General features: G+C 44.7%; 2 protein-coding genes and 1 pseudogene across 2 annotated transcripts in view; 1 reads left to right on the plus strand and 2 right to left on the minus strand.

The window, feature by feature from the left end:
• Positions 1-6,421, plus strand: part of LOC119961660 — a 31,409-nt pseudogene extending 24,988 nt beyond the window's left edge.
• Positions 1-21,422, minus strand: part of LOC119961668 (zinc finger protein 436-like) — a 158,818-nt gene extending 137,396 nt beyond the window's left edge. Inside the window, exon 1 of the mRNA XM_038788962.1 lies at positions 21,267-21,422. The gene's annotated coding sequence lies outside the window, so the exon portion shown is untranslated. The remainder of the gene's footprint in view (positions 1-21,266) is intronic.
• LOC119961670 (zinc finger protein 235-like) lies at positions 18,018-19,328 on the minus strand (the record flags this gene model as incomplete). Its single annotated transcript, XM_038788964.1, has 1 exon — positions 18,018-19,328. A coding segment is annotated over one exon (1,098 nt), but the record flags the coding sequence as incomplete, so codon positions are not given.
• Positions 21,423-21,813: the final 391 nt, after the last annotated feature.

Raw genomic sequence — 21,813 nt, forward strand, 5'->3', positions numbered from 1 at the left:
ACAAACCAAGTTTATTCAACCACTCCTCCTAGCTAATGCCCTCCATACCAGACAGCATCCTGGTAAATATTTTCTGCACCCTCTCTAAAGCCTCCACATCCTTCTGGTACTGTGGCGACCAGAATTGAACACTACAAGTGTGGCCTAACTAAGGTTCTATACTGCTGCAACATGACTTACCAATCTTTCTACTCAATGCCCCGGCCAATGAAGGCAAGCATGCCGTATGCCTTCTTGACTACCTTCTCCACCTGTGTTGCCCCTTTCAGTGACCTGTGGACCTGTACACCTAGTTCCCTCTGTTTGTAGGTAAAGATTTCCAGTATCTGTGTGACTGGAGAAGCACTGAGATAGAATATAGAACAGTGCAGCACAGAACAAGCCCTTCGGCCCTCGATGTTGTGCCGAGCCTTGTCCGAAACCAAGATCAAGCTATCCCACTCCCTATCATTCTGGTGTGATCCATGTGTCTATCCAATAACCACTTGAAAGTTCCTAAAGTGTTCGACTCCACTATCACAGCAGGCAGTCCATTCCACACCCTGACCACTCTGAGTAAAGAACCTACCTTGGACGTCCCTCATATATCTCCCACCCTGAACCTTATAGTTATGCCCTCTTGTAACAGCTACATCCATCCGAGGAAATAGTCTCTGAACATCCACTCTATCCCCCTCATCATGTTATAAACCTCTATTAAGTTGCCTCTCAACCTTCTCCGCTCCAAAGAGAAAAGCCCTAGCTCCCTCAACCTTTCCTCATAAGACCTATCCTCCAAACCAGGCAGCATCCTGGTAAATCTCCTTTGCACCCATTCCAATGCTTCCACATCCTTCCTATAGTGAGGTGACCAGAACTGCACACAATACTCCAAATGTGGTCTCACCAGGGTCATGTACAGTTGCAGCATCACCCCACGGCTCTTAAACTCAAGCCCCCTGTTAATAAATGCTAAGACATTCTTCTTCGCGGCTCTATCCACTTGAGTGGCAACCTTCAGAATCTGTGGACATGAACCCCAAGATCTCTCTGTTCCTCCACATTCCTCAGAACCCTGCAGCTGACCCTGTAATCCGCATTCAAATGTTTCCGAACAAAATGAATCACCTCGCGCTTATCAGAGTTAAACACCCATCTGCCATTTTTCGGTCCAGCTCTGCATCCTATCAATGTATCTTTGCAGCCTATAACAACCCTCCACCTTATCCACTGCTCCACCAATCTTGGTGTCATCAGCAAATTTACTGACCCATCCTTCAGCCCCCTCCTCCAAGTCATTAATAAAAATCACAAATAACAGAGGACCCAGCACTGATCCCTGTGGTACACCGCTGGTAACTGGTCTCCAGTCTGAAAATTTTCCATCCACCACCACCCTCTGTCTTCTATATGATAGCCAGTTACTTATCCAAGTTTCCCTCTATCCCACACCTCCTTACTTTCTTCATGAGCCGACCATGGGGAACCTTATCAAACGCCTTACTAAAATCCATGTATACGACATGAACTGATCTACACACTTAGTTACCTCAAAGAATTCAATCGAATTTGTGATGCAAGACTTACCCTTCACAAATCTGTGTCAACTATCCCGGATTAAGCTGCATCTTTCCAAATGGTCATAAATCCTATCCTTTAGGACCTTTTCCATTAAGTTTCCAACCACCGAAGTAAGACTAAAGGACTTATAATTACCAGGGTCATTCCTATTCCCTTTCTTGAACAGAGGAACAACATTTGCCACTCTCCAGTCCTCTGTCACTATCCCCGTGTACAGTGAGGACCCAAAGATCAAAGGCTCTGCAATCTCATCCCTTGCCTCCCAAAGAATGCTTGGATATATCCCATCTGGTCCACGGGACTTGTCAACCTTAAGGTTTTTCAAAATTGCTAAGACATCTTTCCTCAGAACATCTACCTCCTCCAGCCTACCCGCCTGTATCACACTCTCATCCTCAAAAACATGTCACCACTCCTTGGTGAACACCGAAGAAAAGTATTCATTCAACGCCTCTGCTATCTCTTTTGACTCCATGCACAATATCCCACTACTGTCTGTGACCAGCCCTAACCTCACCCTGGTAATTTTTTTATTTCTCACATAAGAGTAAAAAGCCTTGGGGTTTTCCTTGATCCAACCCACCAAGGACTTCTCATGCCCCCTCCCAGCTCTCCAAAGCCCTTTTTTTTAGCTTCCTTGTAACCCTCAAGCGATCCAACTGAACTTTGTTTTCTCATCCTTATGCTTCCTTTTTCCTCTTGACCAGACATTCAACCTCTTTTGTGAACCATGGGTCCCTCACACGGCCATTTCCTCCCTGCCTGACAGGGACATACCTATCAAGGACACGCAGTATTTGTTCCTTCAACAAGCTCCACTTTTCATTTGTGCCTTTCCCTGACAGTTTCTGTTCCCATCTTATGCTCCCCAATTCTTGCCTAATTGCATCATAATTACCCCTCCCCCAATTATAAACCTTGCCCTGCCGTATGGCCCTATCCCTCTCCATTGCAATAGTGAAAGACACCGGATTGTGGTCACTTATCTTCAAAGTGCCCTCCCACAAACAAATCTAACACTTGGCCCGGTTCATTACCCAGTACTAAATCCAATGTGGCCCCTCCTCTTGTCGGCCTATCCACATATTGTGTCAGGAAACCCTTCTGCACACACTGTACAAAAACTGCTCATCCAAACTGTTCGACCTATAGAGGTTCCAATCAATACTTGGAAAGTTAAAGTCACCCACGATAACTACCCTGAGACCTCCACACCTACCCATAATCTGTTTTGCAATTTCGTCCTCCATATGTCTGTTACTATTTGGGGGCCTATAGAAAACTCCTGACAATGTGACCGCTCCTTTCCTATTTCTAACTTCAGCCCATACTACCTCAGTAGGCAGATCCCCCTCAAACTGCCTTTCTGCTGCCGTTAAACTATCCTTGATTGATTAACAATGCTACTCCTCCACCTCTCTTACCACCTTCCCTACTCTTACTGAAACATCTATACCCCGGAACTTCCAACAATCATTCTTGTCCCTGTTCTAACTATGTCTCCGTAATGCCCACAACATCGTAGTACCAGGTACCAATCCACGCTCCCAAGTTCACCTACCTTATTCCGGATGCTCCTTGCATTGGAGTAGACACACTTCAACCCACCTTTCTGTCTGCCGGTACACTCCTGCGCGACCTTGATATCCTCCTCAGTACCTCACTACTCTCAACACTGGCTTCTGGTCTACGGTTTGTTTTCCCATCCCCCTGACAAATTAGTTTAAAGCCCCCTGAAGAGCCGTAGCAAATTTCCTTCCCAGGATATTGGTGTCCCTCTGATATATCTGAGATATATAAAATCCTGGTTAGACACCATCTGGACTGCTGTCATTTAAAAAAAAAAAAGCTGGACATCTTCAGCATATTGGGCAGCGCCTGTGGAGAGAAACACAGTTAATGTTTCAGGTCAGCATCATCTTTCATCAGATCAAGAACAGTGTTCCCATTAGGGACAAAGGGGCAATCTGTAAGTGGAGCCAGAGGACATTGGTTGGATGTTGAACGAATGCTTCACATCTGTCTTCACCCAAGGGAATCAGGAGGCAGATATGGAACTCAGACAGAGAGACTGAGGTTCCTGAGCAAATTGAGATAGGGAGTGACATGGTATTGGAGGTGTTGGCAGGCTTAAAGGCGGACGAATCTCCAAGACTGGATGAACTGTGTCCCAGGATGCCGTGAGAGATGAGGGAGGAAATTGCAGGAGCTCTGTCCCAAATTTTTAATTCCTTTCTGGCCACGGAGAGGTGCCAGAGGCCTGGAGATCAGATAATGTGGTCCTACCTTAAGAAAGGTTGTAGAGATAAGCCAGGGAACTACAGACCAGTTAGTCTTGCGTCATTGGTAGGGAAAATATTGGAGAAACTTCAGATGGAGAGACTTATCTTCACTTGGAGAGGCAAGATTTGATCAGGAATAGTCAGCGCGGCATTGTGAGAGGAAGGTTATGCCTAACAAATTTGAATTGATTTTTTGAATGTGACCAGCTGTGTAGATGAGGGTCGTGCAGTTGATGCAGTTTGCTGGATTTCAGCAAAGCCTTTGACAAGATCAGACACAGGAGAACACAAGACCTAGGAGCAGGAGTCGGCCATCTGGCCCCTCGAGCCTGCTCCGCCATTCAATGAGATCATGGACACAGCTCCACTTTCCGGCCCAAAAACCATAATCCTTACTTTATAAAGATATTTTGTAAAGAAGGCAAAAGCACATGGGATAGAGGTGACATCATCGGATGGATTAAAGATTGGCTTAGCTGTGGGAGACAGAGGGTGATGACAGACGGCTGCTTTAGTGACTGGAAGCCAGTATCCAGCGGCATACCACAGGGATCCAGCAGAGTGAGAATGGAGGGAGAATGTGTGGGATGGAGATTTGCAGCTTTCGGGGAATAAGAGGGAGGAAAGAATGTTCCATAGGTACCAGAATTGTTTGTTCTGAGTTTCTATCCTGTACTGTGATGACTTTTTAAAATTGTTTTCACAGGATATTAGATGAGGCAAAATTACAGACACATATCTCAAACGTTACACCTCGGTCTGACAGTCACTCGATTCCCTGGAGCCTGAATATCATCGGCCTTTGAATCTAGAAGGAGAAATGTTTACCGGAACTGTCAGCTAAAGGTTTCAAACATCAGTGTGACTGGCAAAGCACCGAGACCCACACAACACACACTCGAGTCAGAGTGTTCCAGTGAACTGACTGTGAAAACATCAGTGTGACTGGAAAAGCAGCGAGACCCACACAACACACACCCGAGTGAGAGAGTTCCAGTTAACTGACTGTGGAAAGATCTTTAATCAGTTGCACAGCCTGAAGAAACATCACAACATTCACTGCAGGGAGAGTCTGTACCCGTATTCTGTGTGTGATAAGGGCATCAATGAACCTGGAGAGACACAAGGTGACCCGCACTATGGGGAAACCGTGGAAATGTGGGGACTGTGGGAAGGGATTCAAAGCTCCGTCTGTGCTGGACATTCATCAACGCAGTCACACTGGAGAGAGGCCGTTCACCTGCTCTGACTGTGGGAAAGGGTTCAGTGATTCATCCAACCTGCTGATGCACCAGCGAGTTCACAGCGGGGTGAGGCCATACACCTGCTGTGATTGTGGGAAGGGGTTCAGTCGATCATCCAACCTTCAGTCACACCAGCGAGTTCACACTGGTGAGAGGCCATTCACCTGCTCTGAATGTGGGAATGCGTTCACACTGTTATCCCATTTGCAGACACACCAAAGAGTTCACACTGGGGAGAAGCCTTTCGCCTGCTCCCAGTGTGACAAAGGATTTACTAATTTATCCAATCTACAGAAACACCAGCGGGTTCACACGGGGGAGAGGCCATTCACCTGCTCTCAGTGTGGGAAGGGATTCACACAGTCAGCCAACCTGAAGACACATCAACGAGTTCACAAGCAATAACAGGGGTTGGATTCTGCTGTTATTGCTGCTGTTAATCACATCCAGGATTGATATGCTCACAATTGGTGATGTGGGAGGGTTTCTTTCGGCTGGACTGGCCGGTCTCCCAACTTTGCTTCCAGTTGGTTGATGTGTTAATTCCTGGCTAATTTGCTGTCAGTCTAGATTCAATAAAATCTGAGATGGATTTGCAGGTATCATATCATTTAATAATAACTAACTTGCAAGGCTGCATCAATCCATAGAGCTACAGGGCACACATACTGTCTTCTGCAACATCCAGGAGTAAGAGAGATCGTATACAGAGAAGCTTATGCTGATATATTCAAACTCACAATACAATTCACATATAAGCTTCCCATTGGTCATTCTATACACCTCCTGACCTGGTCCTATATCCTAATTGGTCACTTTGCATTGTAACCCCAGCATCCTTTTCACCATGCGGCTACCCTCCCCCGAGGGTCTCAAACAGGCTTTTGCTAAATCCCTTTGTCCTTTGTCTGTGAGCTCACTACCATCGGACCGGCCCTATTTATCTATACTATTTTAACTAATAATCCTATTTTTATCATTCATTTATTCATTTCTTCAGATGCTGAGCCGAGAGGAGCACATTTCCACTGAAATGATTCATAAACTGATGATGGACATCTATTTCATCCTGAATAGTGGTGTTTTTTCCTACCAGTTTAGGTGGATCTAACATAAATACATTTGTCTCTGTTGCATTGAGTCTACAGCAGAAGCCCAGGCCAGTCGGCTTAATTGGTCTGTGTCAGTATTAATGCCCCACATGCGTTTCCACCCACCCCTCTACATCTCCCCCATCAGCAGCTCCTAATCTTTTTCCCTCATGTATGTATCTAGCTTTCCTTTCAATGTATTCATGCTGTTCACCTCAACCACTCACTGTGGTGGTGAGTTCCATATTCTCAGCACTCACTGGGTAACAAGGTTTCTCATTAACTCCCTATTGGATTATTGAATCCCCTCATAATCTTAAAGACTTCCATTAGGTCACCCTTCCTTCAGTCTTCTCCTTTCTAGAGAAAAGCAATCCCAGCCTTTCCTGGGGGTTAAATGCTCTCAGTCCGGGTATCATTCTTCAGAATCTTTGCTCCTTCTCCAGTGCCTCTATTTCCTTTTTCTAAATGGAGATAAGCAATGCTGACAGAGCTCCCAGTGTAGTCGAACCATCGTTTTAAACAAGTTGGACATTTCCTCCGTGCTTTCCAATTCTATCCCTCTGGAATGGAACCCTGTATATGGGCCCCACACTTTCGGAAAGACGTGAAGTTCTTGGAGAGGAGACTTAAGAGAGTGTACCAGGGATGAGGGACTTCAGTGAGTTGGAGAGACTGAAGCAGCTGATATTGTTATTTTGAGGTCAGGAGATCAACGAAGGCCATTCAGCCTATTGATTCCCTGGAGCAAACTAGTCCGTCCCATTACCGCAATCTATCCCTGTAGCCCTGCAAGTTTAGTTCCCTAAATGCCAATTCAGTTTCTGTTTCAAATTTTCGACTGTCTTCATTCCCACCCCAGCTCACAGGCAAGTTCCAGGTCATTTCCATTCGCTGCATCAAAATATTCTCCCACACGCTCCCCCTGCATCTCTTACCCGAAACCTAAAATCTGTGTCCTGCTCGTCCTTGTCCCTTCAGCTAATGGCAACAGCTTTTCTTTATCCACCTTATCTAAACCTGTTCTAATCTTGTCCACCTCTATCAACTCTCCCCTCAACCTCCTTGATGAATCTCTGTCTCTATTCGGGCACCCTGGATATCCGTTATCCCTTCTCAGTTCCCAAAAATCAGAGGTCAAGTCTGTGTTTTTTGGCAAACTCCACTGGAACTTTATTTTGTCAGCTGTAGTGCCCACTGGTAACTTTATTTTCAATACAACAGTTAGTGTTCTGACTCGCCCATTTGCAAGCTAGTCAGATTGATTGTCTTTAGTGAATACCGTGGTTGAGTTTTAAAATACAGATCGTGGTAATTCTTCAAATCATAATACACAGTATAAAATGACTCAGTGATTTAAACAAAAGAAAGATGACAATTTAGCAAAAGCAACAAGGAAATAAGTTTTAGAAAAATATGGATTGATTCCGGAATGGGTTTTTCCATCCTGGGTAAGTTATTCTTAAGGAGATTCCTACCTTAAGGTCTCAGGCTAGCAGGATGGTGCAGTGGTAGCACTGCAGTCTCACGGCACTGAGGTCCCAGGTTTGATCCGGACTCTGGGTCACTGTCCATGTGCAGTTTGCATATTCTCCCATATTTGCGTGGGTTTCGTCCCCACAACCTAAAGATGTGCAGGGTAGGTGGATTGAACACGCTAATATTGCCTCTTTAATTGGAAAAATGAATTGGGTACACTAAATTTTTTTTTTTTTAAATCTTAAGGTCTCGTCTTCTTTTCACCCCGATTGGCTTTAACTAATTTATAATTCACTCAATTCGGCCAAATTGTCTGTCTATCAATTTTAAGAGATATATGTATTTAAATATATTGGTGCCAATTTCTCATTCCATCGCCTGCCAATTTTCTAACTTATCCACACGTGCATCGAGACATTATTGGGGAAATACAGTTTTCGCTAAGAAATTATCAGCCCTAGACTGGATGTTACTACAGAGACGGAACTACCAGTTCTTAACTGTATAACAATGGGGCCTTTCATCTAGTTGATGTCATTGTTCTTAGAATCGTAAGCAAGTCTCAAGCAACTTGCAAAATGTAAAACCTGAGAAAGAAATTTGAGCGTGTTATCTGGATTAACCCTTAATGGGTTCCCAGCTATTTGTTGCACTAAAGTAATGCCTACTGTGAGTATAGTTAATTTATTCTTAATGAGTTCTCATTTAAACTTTTTATATCTGACAAGAAAAGTCAATTTCTATAACTCCTTTACTCATTGTGAACAACCCCAGCCTGACATCCACAGTAAAGAAAACAAAGAATATGTTAATGTCTGAAATCAATTGGGAATGTTTAATTTCTGTTTTAAAGATATTCTGAATATGTTGTCCTGGACAATAAATGAATTGGAATACTTTCCCTTGGGTGTGTCTCAATGGAATATATCAATCTGGTATCCACCTACGTTCTCGTGAAAGTCTGGAATGTGTAAATGGGATGAATAAGTTGATCACTTTCTCTTGGAAATATTTACATCCTTGCCCATGAACTTTGTTTTAAAGAAGTTCAGCCACTACATAAAATATCAGCACCGTAACATGGGGAGATAAGAAAGACAGACTCACTTTGGTCTTTTCATCAGCACATCTGAGAGTTAAGAATGTGTGACATGATTTGGGGATACTGGTGTGAGTGTGCAGATGTGATTTGTTACATGTGAAAAACAGCAAGTTTAAATTCACAGTGAAATGGGCTGAAGAGCGGGTCCCAAACACACACAGCTACTTGAGACACAGCAGGAGATAAAATGGTTAATGTGACCAAGGGATTGAGACAACATTGTGACAGCACCAAGGCGTTGACACACACTCCAGAGAGAAACTGACTTTAAAACAATCAATGGAGATGGTGCTTCTACCCAGAGTGTAATGGTAATGCTGCTGCACTTAGATACTACTGCTCAGACATTAGATTGTGTCTGCTCTTATTTATACTGAATAAAATCTAACCACTGCCACCAATAAGGGCTATAACTGTGAATCATTTCAGAGTTTGGGGAAGTGGGGGTGTTAAGGGTCAATACAAATCAGGAGTTGGCCCCTCGAGTCTGCTCCACCATTCAATGAAATCAGAGCTAATCTGATTGTGGTCTCAACTCCTTTCCTTCCTCCACCCTTTCACTCTCTTGTCAATCAAGAATCTATCAAATTCAGCCTTAAAGCAGATTCAATGGCACTGCCTCCACCACTCTCTGGGGAAGAAAGATTCATAGACCCACAGTCATCGGGGGGCAAAATTATCATCAGCATCTTAAATGGGAGACCCCTTATTTGTAAATGGTGTCCCCTAGTTCTAGTCTCTGCCACAAGGGGAGGCATTCTCTCTCTCAATTCCAGTCAGCGTCTCATGTGTTTAAATAGGATCATCTTTCGTTCTTCTGAACTGCAAGGGATACAGGCCCAACCTGTCAAACCTTTCCTCAGAGGGGAACCCCCTCATTCCGGGTTGTTAACCTTCTCTCTACTGCTTCTAATGCTGTATCTCATTACTGAAATAAGGAGACCCAAACGGTACACAGTGCTCTAAATATGGTCCCACGAAGGCCCTGTACAACTGCAGCAAAATATCCTTACCTTTTGTTTCCATTTCCTTTGCAATTAACAACAATATGCCATTGACCTTCCTGATCATTTGCTGTACCTGCAGACTAACTGTATCAGGGCACACTGATCCCTCTGTAACTCCAAGTTCTGCAATCTCTCCATTTAAATAATATTGTTTATTTAATACTTCCTGACAAAATGGACAATTCACATTTTCCAAAGTTATGCTCCAGCTGACAGGTTTTTGCCACTCACTTAACCTATTTGTAATCCTTTGCAGATTCCTGAAATCCACTTCACAAATTACTTTCCTACCTGCCTTTGAGGCATCAGAAAATGTAGCCTCCAGACATTCAATCCCGTCATCCAACACATTCATACAGATTGTAAATGGTTGGGAGCCCAGCACTGAACCTGGTGACATTCCACTTGTCACATCTTACCCACCCAGAAATGACCCATTTATACCGACTGGCTGCTTCCTGTTCACAAACCAATCCTCTATCATTGCTGATATGTTGCCCCCACACCCATGAGTTCTTATTTTGTGTAATAACCTTTGATGTGACACCTTCGGAAATGATAAAAGGACATCTACAGGTTCCCCTTTATTGACATCCCTTGTCACTTCCTCAGAGAACCTTGCTAAATTAGTCAATAAAATGAAATGAAAATCACATTGTCACAAGTAGACTTGAAATGAAGTTGCTGTGAAAAGCCCCTAGTTGCCACATGCCGGCACCTTTTCGGGGAGGCTGGTACGGGAATTGAACTGTGCTGCTGGCCTGCCTTGGTCTGCTTTCAAAGCCAGAAATTTAGCCCTGTGCTAAACCAGCCCCTAATGTTCTAGTCATGTTCAGAATGTTCTAGTCAATCACGGTTGATTCCCTGAACCCATTTTCAAACACTGTCAAAAGAAAAATCAAACTTCCTTTACCCCTCTGGTTCCTTTGCCAATGACCTTAGACGGACTCACTTTCTGTTAAAGAGCCTGTCGAACTCTCACCCACTTTCCCGAAAGTGAACAAATTTAATCAGGAAAAGTCAACAAATTCAAATATTTTCCTGTGAAAAGTTTATTGATCAAACAGAACATGGTTTAAAAAAATAACAGAAAATTACTTGAGGATCAAAGACAACCAGAGTAACAGGATGTTCACAATATTCTGGTCCCAAATAGTTTCCCTTCAGCTCCTTTGTACCCTGTTCCCGTGACTCCCCGCTTTGGACACGGGGCACTGAACTGTCAGGTCCTGTCACCCCTCTCCACTGAACCCTGATTGGTTGGAGGTCCAGTTCCCAGTCGGCCTCTAGCACCTTCCTGTCTCTATTTGCGACGCACATGGCAGTTCCCCAAATGGGGAACAGGCCCCGTTATTGTCAGCTAAATTCAGCCCTCTGCTCCGTCACCAGGCTGTCATTGACATGAGCAATAGAGACAGAAAGGTGCCTGAGGGTCAAATAGGAAGACAAAACTTGTGGATTTAGACCCCCATAAAGGTCAGCAGCTTTTGAGAAAAAAATCAAATTCCTAGTCAACAAATGAAAGGATGACACGACGGGACTTCAAGTTTTATGACTTTTGCACTGATAATGGCACCGTTGCTGCTTCCGTCGATGCAGTGCAGCACGGGCCCGGGGTGACGGCGACATTGAGGATCTGGGGTCAGTGGAGATGGCACAGAGGGGAGGCAGGGACTTCAATCTGGTCCCCGATACAGAATAATCACTGGTTCGTTCCGGGTAGAATAGACGCGGAGTTCCTAAGTTGGCACAGGGTGGGTATCAAAAGGATGGGGGACGTGTTCATTGATGGGACTTTTGCTCGTCTGAAGGAGAAATTTGGGCTACCCCCGGGGAATACCTTTAGCTACATCCAGGTTCGTGGAAAAGGTGGGGGAATTCCCACTGCTGCCTGCCCAGAAGATACAGGACAGGGTGGTCTCAGGGGTGTGGGTAGGGGATGGCAAGATATTGGAAATATATCAGGAGCTGCAGGAGGCGGAGGGCTCGGTGGAGGAGCTGAAGGGCAAGTGGGTGGAGGAGCTGGATGAGGGCCTGTGGGCTGACACCCTGGGCAGGATCAATTCCTCCTCACCTTGCGCCAGGCTCAGCCTGATTTAGTTTAAGGTGGTGCACCGGGCGCACGTGACAGCGGCGAGAATGAGCAAGTTCTTTGGGGTGGAGGACAGGTGTGTGAGGTGCTTAGGGAGCCCGACAAATCATGTCCATATGTTCTGGGCATGCCCGGCACTTATAGGGTTTTGGATAAGCTTCGCAAAGGCTATGTCCAAGGTCTTGAACACTCGGGTAAAACCGAGCTGGGGATAGCGATATTTGGGATATCGGACGATCCGGGAGTGCAGGAGTCGAAAGAGGCCGGAGTTCTGGCCTTTGCCTCCTTAGTAGCCCGGAGAAGGCTCTTGTTAATGTGGAGGAACGCAAAGCCCCCAAGCGTAGAGGCTTGGGTCAGTGACATGGCGGGATTTCTCAGGTTAGAGAGGATAAAGTTTGCCTTGCGTGGGTGCTTACAGGGGTTCTCCAGGCGGTGGCAACCATTCCTTGACTTTCTCGCGGAACATTAGGTGGAGGTCAGCAGCAGCAGCAAACCAGAGGGGGTGGATGGATTTACTTAGGCAGTGGATGGATTTCATTTGAAAAGGGCAGATACCCCACCTTATTTTGTTAAATTAAGTTGCTTTCTGTTTTACTGCTATGTTTTCTTTCCGTTGTTTTCTTTTGGTAGTACTTTGTAAAAATTATTGAAAAATTTTGAATAAAAACAAATTTTTTAAAAGTTTTATGACTTTTAATCCAACAAAAACAAACCAGAAGCTACTTTAACTCGGAAACCTACACGTTAAACTATAAACGAGAACTGTGCCCTTGCAAAATCTAAAATCACACTCCACGATTATAGTAACTCTGTCCTGGAAGTCGAAACTTAATTGTGTCAGAACCTGTCCAAAGTGATGATTCATTCCCGAGGATTTACTTCTGTTCTTCAACCAAGACACAGAGGTAAAAAAAGGGAGAATAGAACAGAATGTGAACTAGCAAAATACATAAAAATGGAGTGTAAAAGCTTCTGTGGCTACGTAAAAAGGAAACGTTTGGCTCAGACAAAGATTTGGCCATTCCAGACAGAGTCAGGAGAATTTAGAATGAGGAAGAGAGATCTCTACAGCCACCTTGTTCAACACTCTGGGATGTAGATCATCAGCTTTTGGGGATTTATTCACTTTCAACCCCATTAATTTCTCCAGGACGACTTTTTCACCAATACTAATCTCTGCCAGTCCCTTCGTTCTCTGGGTTGCCGGTTGTTGGTGAGACATTGCTGAAACTCAGTAGAAATTCAAGTTAAAAACTTGTCAGGTGCAAATAAGAATTGTTTTATTGAAGTTCATTGGTTACAACTTGAAAATGATTTAAAAGGTAGTTTGTAGATAATTTGATTTTCTTCAAAGAATCACAGGAATTATCTTCTGAGACAATAGCCTGAACACAACTTTAAAAGTCAAAGGCTGAAGTCAAAGTATGAAAATGAAATAGGAATACAGAACTCTTTTCTAATTCTCTTCCTTTACTCTCTCTCTCTCTCTCTCTCTTTCTGTCTTGTTCTCTTTGTCTCTTTCCTGTCTCTTTCTCTCTGTGTCTTTCTTCTGTCTTTCTTCTTGTCTTTCTGACTTTCTGTCTTCTTGTCTTTTCTCTTGTCTTTCTGACTTGTCTAAAATGGTGGCCAAATCATCCATGGATATACTCTTTGATATCTGTCTTAAGCGATCCGATCACACCCCAATATAATCCTAATTGGTTTAAGCTATATTCAAAACACATTTGATTTGATAACAAGCCGTCCATCCTCCCAATGCAATGCCACTTCCAATTGTTGCTTATCTGCAACAATTAAGACATTATGTCATCTCATCATACTATAATTTAAACTGTTTTTTTGACACAGTTCTAAAATGTTTTGGCTTGTATACGTTATGGAATGTGGTTCAGGCTGTTATCACAAGTGGCTTTTGAATCAGAACAATGGGTCCTTTGATTATACCACCTTAAAACCCATGGGATTTCGCTGCTGCCCTTGAAAGAATGTGATGTTTTTATCAGTGGTTCTGTTTTTCCCAAACACATGTCTGAGTTTGGAAGTTGTATATTTCTTTCATTTTAAAACTGGGATTTAATATTTCTGTCTTAAACAGTCTTCTTACCTATATTAAGTGTATTTAAAATACCTGACTTCTACACCTCTGCACTTTTCGCTTTACCACTCATCTTAGTGTCATCTGCAAACTTGGACACATTGCCCTTGGTCCCCAACTCCAAATCATCAATGTAAATTGTGAACAATTGTGTACCCAACACGGATCCCTGAGGGACACCACTAGCTACTGATTGCCAACCAGAGAAACACCCATTAATCCCCACTCTTTGCTTTCTATTAATTGACCGATCCTCTATCCATGCTACTACTTTACCCTTAATGCCATGCATCTTTATCTTATGCAGCAACCTTTTGTGTGGCACCTTGTCAAAGGCTTTCTGGAAATCCAGATATACCACATCCATTGGTTCCCCGTTATCTACTGCACTGGTAATGTCCTCAAAAAATTGCACTAAATTATTTAGGCAGGACCTGCCCTTTATGAACCCATGCTGCGTCTGCCCAATGGGACAATTTTCATCCAGATGCCTCGCTATTTCTTCCTTGATGATAGATTCCAACATCTTCCCTACTACCAAAGTTAAGCTCACTGGCCTATAATTTCCTGCTTTCTGCCTACCTCCTTTTTTAAACAGTGGTGTCACGTTTGCTAATTTCCAATCCACCGTGACCACCCCAGAGTCTAGTGAATTTCGGTAAATTATCACTAGTGCGTCTGCAATTTCCCTAGCCATCTCTTTTAGCACTCTGGGATGCATTCCATCAGGGCCAGGAGACTTGTCTACCTTTAGCCCCATTAGCTTACCCATCACTACCTCCTTAGTGATAACAATCCTCTCAAGGTCCTCACCTGTCATAGCCTCATTTCTATCAGTCGCTGGCATGTTATTTGAGTCTTCCACTGTGAAGACCGACCCAAAAAACCTGTTCAGTTCCTCAGCCATTTCCTCATTTCCCATTATTAAAACTTCCTTCTCATCCTCTAAAGGACCAATATTTACCTTAGCCACTCTTTTTTTGTTTTATATATTTGTAAAAACTTTTACTGTCTGTTTTTATATTCTGAGCAAGTTTACTCTCATACTCGACCTTACTCTTCTTTATAGCTTTTTTAATAGCTTTCTGTTGCCCCCTAAAGATTTCCAAGTCCTCTAATCTCCCAGCAATCTTTGCCACTTTATATGCTTTTTCCTTCAATTTGATACTCTCCCTTATTTCCTTAGATATCCACGGTCGATTTTCCCTCTTTCTACTGTCCTTCCTTTTTGTTGGTATAAACCTTTGCTGAGCACTGTGAAAAATCGCTTGGAAGGTTCTCCACTGTTCCTCAACTGTTCCACCATAAAGTCTTAGCTCCCAGTCTACCTTAGCTAGTTCTTCTCTCATCCCCTTGTAATCTCCTTTGTTTAAACACAAAACACTAGTATTTGATTTTACTTTCTCACCCTCCATCTGTATTTTAAATTCCACCATATTGTGATCGCTCCTTCCGAGAGGATCCCTAACTATGAGATCATGAATCAATCCTGTCTCATTACACAGGACAAGATCTAGGACCGCTTGTTCCCTCGTAGACATGTAAAGGAACGTGTTAACATTGAACTCCTGGGTAAGGCCTGCTGGGCCAAACATGGAACTGAAAATCAATATTATGCCAAACATTTTTACAGATTCTGATTTTTGACCGCACGCTTCACATGTGATGCGTGAATCCATGATTTATTTCCTTGGGAGTTTCACGGCTGACTGAGTTGTGAGTAATATCTGGTAGGGGCCTTCCCACTTGGCTGCTAACGGTTTGCGCTGAATTTTTTTTACGTAAACGGATTCGCCGGGCACCAAGTCGTGCCCCCCCTCAGGAGGATCGCCCCACACCTGACAGCATTTGTTACGTTTTGACAACAACTAAGTAAAGCATCAGTAACCTGCAAACCTCCTGGCAAACAGCACCTGGAAAGTGGGTTCCATTGTCTGAGTCAATGCTCGCTGGTACTCCCCATCTGGGAATATAGTCTTTGTATAGGACTTTGGCTGTGTGGGTGGCTGTAGCCCTCTGGCTGGAGCAGCCTCTCCCCATTTCGAGAGGTTATCCACTATTACAAGGACATCAGTGTATCTTTGGCATGCAGGAAGGGTGATGTAATCGACCTGTTTGTTCTGGAATGTTGCTGCAGGGGCAGGAGCTTTTAGCTGAAGCATTGATCTTATGGGTCCTAAGTTGTTCTTTTGACAGGTTACACAGCGGTTCGATACCAATTGTGCATGTGTTTGGAACCCTTTGCCAGACCAACTTTTCTGGAATCGAGCCATCATCTGTCCTGGGGCTAAATCTCCCCATGAATGGATCTGTTGGGCCAGAAATGGCATCAGTGCCTGTGGTGCAACTGGTTTATCCGTCTGAACTTGTCTCCAAATATCATCATCATACCACTGGATGCCCGAGTCTAACCATGGCCATTTCTCTTGTGCAGTGTCATGTTGCATTTCATGTAGATCTTGTAATAAATTGGTCACTCACAATTTGTAGATGTGTCTTGGTTCTGCTGAAGAATTTCACTGGAAGGCAGCTTCCTTTGCAACTCGGTCTGCAAGGGCATTTCCTTGTGCTTCTATCGTGTTGTCTTCAGTATGGGCCTTGCACTTTAGAATGGATACTTCCTTTGGCAAAGCTATGATTTCTAGGAGGTCATCATTTCAGCGGTGTGAGTCTGGAACTCGCTGTCTGACAGGGTCATAGAAGCAGAAATCCTGATCACTTTAAAATTAATGTCTTGGATATCCAATTAAAGGACTGGGACACACAGGACAATCGACTGAGATCTGCAAAATGGGATTAAGCTGAATAGCTCCACTGCAGCCAGCACACACACAATGGGCCAAATGGCCTCTAACTGGACCAGAGCTTTTGAGGTTTTTACTCTGATAGTTGGAGTTTGTTTCTGATGATAATAACTTCTAAGGGAGTGGAGATTAACATTCTAGATATTGATGAAATAAATCAGCTGTTTTAAACACGTTGTAGATTTTTGTCTTTCCCGCCTGAGTGTTTAGCATCACCTGGCTGGAGCTCAGAAAGGACAATCTCACCTCATAGAATCAGAGAATTTACAGTTCAGGGGGAGGCCATTCGGCCCATCGAGTCTGCACCAGCCCTTGGAAAGCGTACCCTACTTAAGCCCACACCTCCACCCTATCCCCGTAACCCAGTAGCCCAAACCTTTTGGACACGAAGGGCAATTTAATATAGTCAATCCACCTAACCTGCACATCTTTGAACTGTGGGAGGAACGCGGAGCACCTGGAGGAAACCCACGCAGACATGGTGAGAACTTGCCTACTCCACAGAGACAGTGACCCAAGCCGGGAATCGAACCCGGGTCTGTGAAGCAACAGTGCTATCCACTGTGCTACCGTGCTGCCATTGCATCCAAGCTCCCGGATTGTCTGTCTTCTCTCCGGGTAAGATTCTGTTTGTCTCTTGTATTTCACTACTGTTCACTACTGCAAACACACCAGCGAATTCACACTGGGAAGAGACCATTTGCCTGCTCCTTTCACTACTGCACTACAAGACAGAGACTTGATTGAAGGGATTCAAACATGGAAGATCTGGGAAAGATGGGCATGGATTTTGGAGGTGGCAACATGTTCAAAGAGTTTGGAGAGGAGAGGGAGGTTGAAGATGGGGCAGTAATTTGTAAGGATGGCAGGGTCAAGGGTTTGTTTTATTGAGGGGGTGATGATGGGAGATCTGAAGGACAGAGGGACAGTACCTGAAGAGAGAGAAATGTTGACAATATCCATGGACACAGGGTAGTTGGCTGATCAGTAGCTCAGTGGGAATAGGGTCGATGGAGCAGGAGCTGGGTCTTATGGACAAGATGAGCTCCAAGAGGGCAGGAGGGGAGATGGGAGAGAAACTAGAGAAAGATGTGAATTCAGGGCTCGGGAAAGGATGAAATTTAGAGACAGTTTGGTCCGGTGGGCTCGTGGAAGGGAGGGAAGCAGCAGAGACAGCTGATCGGATTGACTCAATCTCAGTCACAAAAAAGCTCCACAAGCTCCTCACACTTCTTGTTGGAGGTGAGGATCGAAGAGACAGGGGAGAGCGAGAGTACTTCAAAAGGAACTAATTTGTATCAGAGTAATTAAAAAGTTTCAACACACTGCGTATTTAAGACAAATCTAATTTATTTGACTATGAGCCAGAATATTGGCCCCTGTAAATGGCCTGGATTTGTTATCAACATAAAGAGACCCAAATGAACATGGTTCAGTCCTGAATGTGCGGAACGGCAAAATCCAATCACTGTGGTTACTTGTGGCCTCGTTGGTGTCTCAGCATGTTGGATAACTGAGTGAATCCCTTCCCACACTTGGAGCAGGTGAATGGCCTCTCCCCGGTGTGAATTCGTTGGTGTCTCAGCAGACTGGATAACTGAGTGAATCCCTTCCCACACTTGGCACAGCCGAATGGCCTCTCCCCGGTGTGAATTCGTTGGTGTCTCAGCATGTTGGATGACTGTGTGAATCCCTTCCCACACTCGGAGCAGGTGAATGGCCTCTCTCCGGTGTGACCTCGCTGGTGCTTCTGCAGGTCAGATAACTGAGTGAATCCCTTCCCACACTTGGCGCAGGTGAATGGTCTCTCCCCAGTGTGAATTCGCTGATGTGTCTGAAGGTTGGATAACTGAGTGAATTCCTTCCCACACTCGGCGCAGGCAAATGGTCTCTCCCCAGTGTGAATTCGCTGGTGTTTCAGCAGGTTGGATGACAGTGTGAATCCCTTCCCACACTTGGAGCAGGTGAATGGTCTCTCCCCAGTGTCAACTCGTTGATGCTTCTGCAGGTCAGATGACTGTGTGAATCCCTTCCCACACGGTGCGCAGGTGAATGGCCTCTCCCTCGTGCGATTTCGCTGATGTTCAGTGAGGTGAGATGATTGTCTGAACCCAGTCCCGCAGTGAGAGCACCTGAACGGTCTCTCGTCAGCGTGAACACGTTGATGGCTCATCAGACTCCCAGAACTTTTATAGCACTTCCCGCAGTCTGGACATTTAAAAGGTCTCTCATCAGTGTGAACTCGCTGGTGACTCAGCAGGTTGGATGACCGAGTGAATCCCTTCCCACACTCTGAGCAGGTGAATGGTCTCTCCCCAGTGTGAACCCGCTGGTGTGTGGACAGTGTGGATGACCGAGTGAATCCCTTCCCACACTTGGAGCAGCTGAATGGTCTCTCCCCACTGTGAACTCGTTGATGATTCCGCAGGTTGGCTAACTGAGTGAATCCCTTCCCACACTTGGAGCAGGTGAATGGTCTCTCCCCAGTGTGAATACGTCGATGAGTTTCCAGCTGGGATGGGGCAGTGAATCCTTTCCCACAGTCCGCACATTTCCACGGTTTCTCCTCGGTGTGACTGCATTTGTGGCTTGTGAGGCCTGATGATAGAGCGAATCCTCGTCCACACACACAACACGTGGATGGTTTCCCCGCATTGTGAACGATGCTTTTTCCTTCCGTGTTCAAAGAACGATGATATTCAGGATATGATAAATTGAGGGCTCTGTCAGATCCTGATGTGATGCTTGGTTTGATTCTGCAGACTTTGAAGCCTCCCGTTCGAACACCCTGTGAAACTAATTTAAAAACAGAAAATAGGGAGTGAGAGAGAACCCACAAAAACACAAAGGCAGGTTGTGAAATTGAGCTGAATGAATCTGGTCATTTGTGGGGCCGGCACTGGGAAAAAGTGACCATGAAAACTGCTGGATTGTCACAAAAACCAAACTGGCCTCTTTGGGAGGAGAAAGAGGTGAAGAGAGATTTTGTATATCTACAAGTCATACAAAAGAGAATAGATGGCAAAGCAAATTCTACCTTGAGCTTCATAAACAGTAATATTGATACCAAAACTATTCTTCTGGTGGCACAGTGATTAGCACTGCTACCTCACAGTGCCAGGGACCCGGGTTCAATTCCGGCCTTGGTGACTGTGTGGAGTTTGCACTTTCTCCCAGTGTCTGTGTGGGTTTCCACCTGGTGCTCAGGTTTCCTCCAACAGCCCAAAGAAGGGCAAGTAAGGTGGATTGGCCTTGCTAAATTACCACTTAGTGTCCAGGGATGGGCAGGTTAGGTGGGGCTATGGGGTTACAGGGACAGGGTAGGGGTTTGGGCCTAGATAGGGTGCCCTTTCAGAAAATCAGTGCAGACTCAATGGGCCGAATGGCCCCCTTCTGCGCTGTAGGAATTCTATGGTTCTAATTCTATTCTATGAATCTTTATAAAGCTCTGGCCACCACTCTTCAGGAAGGATGTGAAGGTTCCTGGAGAAGGTGCAGAGGAGATTTACCAGAATGGTTCCAGCAAAGGAGGTTGAGGGGAGATTTGATTCAGGGACACAAGATTATGCCAGATTTCCATCGGGTGGACAAAGAAACTCTGTTTCCATTCACTGATCGTACAAGCAGTCGGGACACAGATTTAAAGTTTTGGGTAAAACCTGGATTGAACGATACAAGATCCTGAGGGGTTTTGACAGGGTGGATATGGAGAGGATGTTTCCTCTTGTGGGAGAATCTGGAACAAGGGCATCACTGTTGCAAAATAAGGGGTCATACATTTAAGATGGAGATGAGGATTTTTTATTCTCTTGAAGGTTGTAAGACTTTGGAACTCATGTCCTTAAAAGGCAGTGGAAGCAGACTCCTTGAATATTTTTAACGCAGAGCTGGATAGATTCTGGATGAGCAAGGGGGTGAAAGGTTATCAGGGGTAGGCAGGAATGTGGAGTTGAGGTTAGAATGAGATCAGCCGCAATCTTATTGAATGCTGAGCAGGCTCGAGGGGCCGAGTGGCCTGTTCCTAGTTTGTATGTAAAAGGTACAGGAGATATGAGGTGATATGAAATATGTTTTTACACAGCGAGCGGCAATGACCTGAAACTTGCTGCCTATCAGGGAGTTTGAAAATTGACACAATGAATCATTTGATTTCAAAAGGAAATTGGACAGACATCTGAGGGAAATAAACCTGCGAGGATACAGGGATGGAGCTGGAGAATGGGACCGACTGGATTGCTCCAGAGAGCTAGCATGGATTCAATGGACCGAATGCCCTTCTTTGTGCCATCATGTCTCTGACTCGTTTGTATAATCTAATTTTGTAATTTAATCCTCAAGTCAATCTGTGCTACACCCTCCGAGGCCATTCTATCCTTCCTCAGGTTTGTTGCCCAGAACTGAACACAGTTCTCCAGGTTTGGTCTAACCAGGGTTTGTGAATCTTGGGGCTTTTCCAGTCACACTGAGACCTGAAATCTTCCCTCACAGACAGAACAGACAAAACTTTTACCTTCCACACCCAGATGCTGCTGAAATTCAGGTTCTGACGAATCGAGACTCTGTCAGATTGCGATGTGACGTTTGGTTAGCGTTTCCCGTCTGTTAAACCTCCTCTTCCAGTATCATATAAATTTACAAAAACCTCACTGTCAGTTTAGGATAAAAATTCACAACATTCTCTCCTCGCCAACTTTGATTAAATGTATTCCTGGAGGTTTGATCACATGACCTGCCCCCATCCTCCAGCCATTAATCGGCCAACACATCCATCCTTGTGACACACTGCCTTCCTCGGCCAATTGGGAAGCAAAGTGACTTATTACCTTACAGGACAGTTACTGCCTAACGATTTTCCAGACACCAAGGTATGAATCTCACCAACACAAGGAGCGGAGTTGGTGTGAACTCGGGCAGGAGGAGCTTCGGAACGGTAAATATAAATAATGTACCTTGGGAATTCAGGGCCTAGGCAGCAGGGAGAGGAGTTGGCGCAAATCCAGGGAGAAGGAGCTTCGGAACAGTAAGTATAAATAACTTACCTCAGAGTAAAGCTGATT

Source organism: Scyliorhinus canicula, unplaced genomic scaffold (genome assembly GCF_902713615.1).
Source record: "Scyliorhinus canicula unplaced genomic scaffold, sScyCan1.1, whole genome shotgun sequence".
Taxonomy (NCBI): Eukaryota; Metazoa; Chordata; class Chondrichthyes; order Carcharhiniformes; family Scyliorhinidae; genus Scyliorhinus; species Scyliorhinus canicula.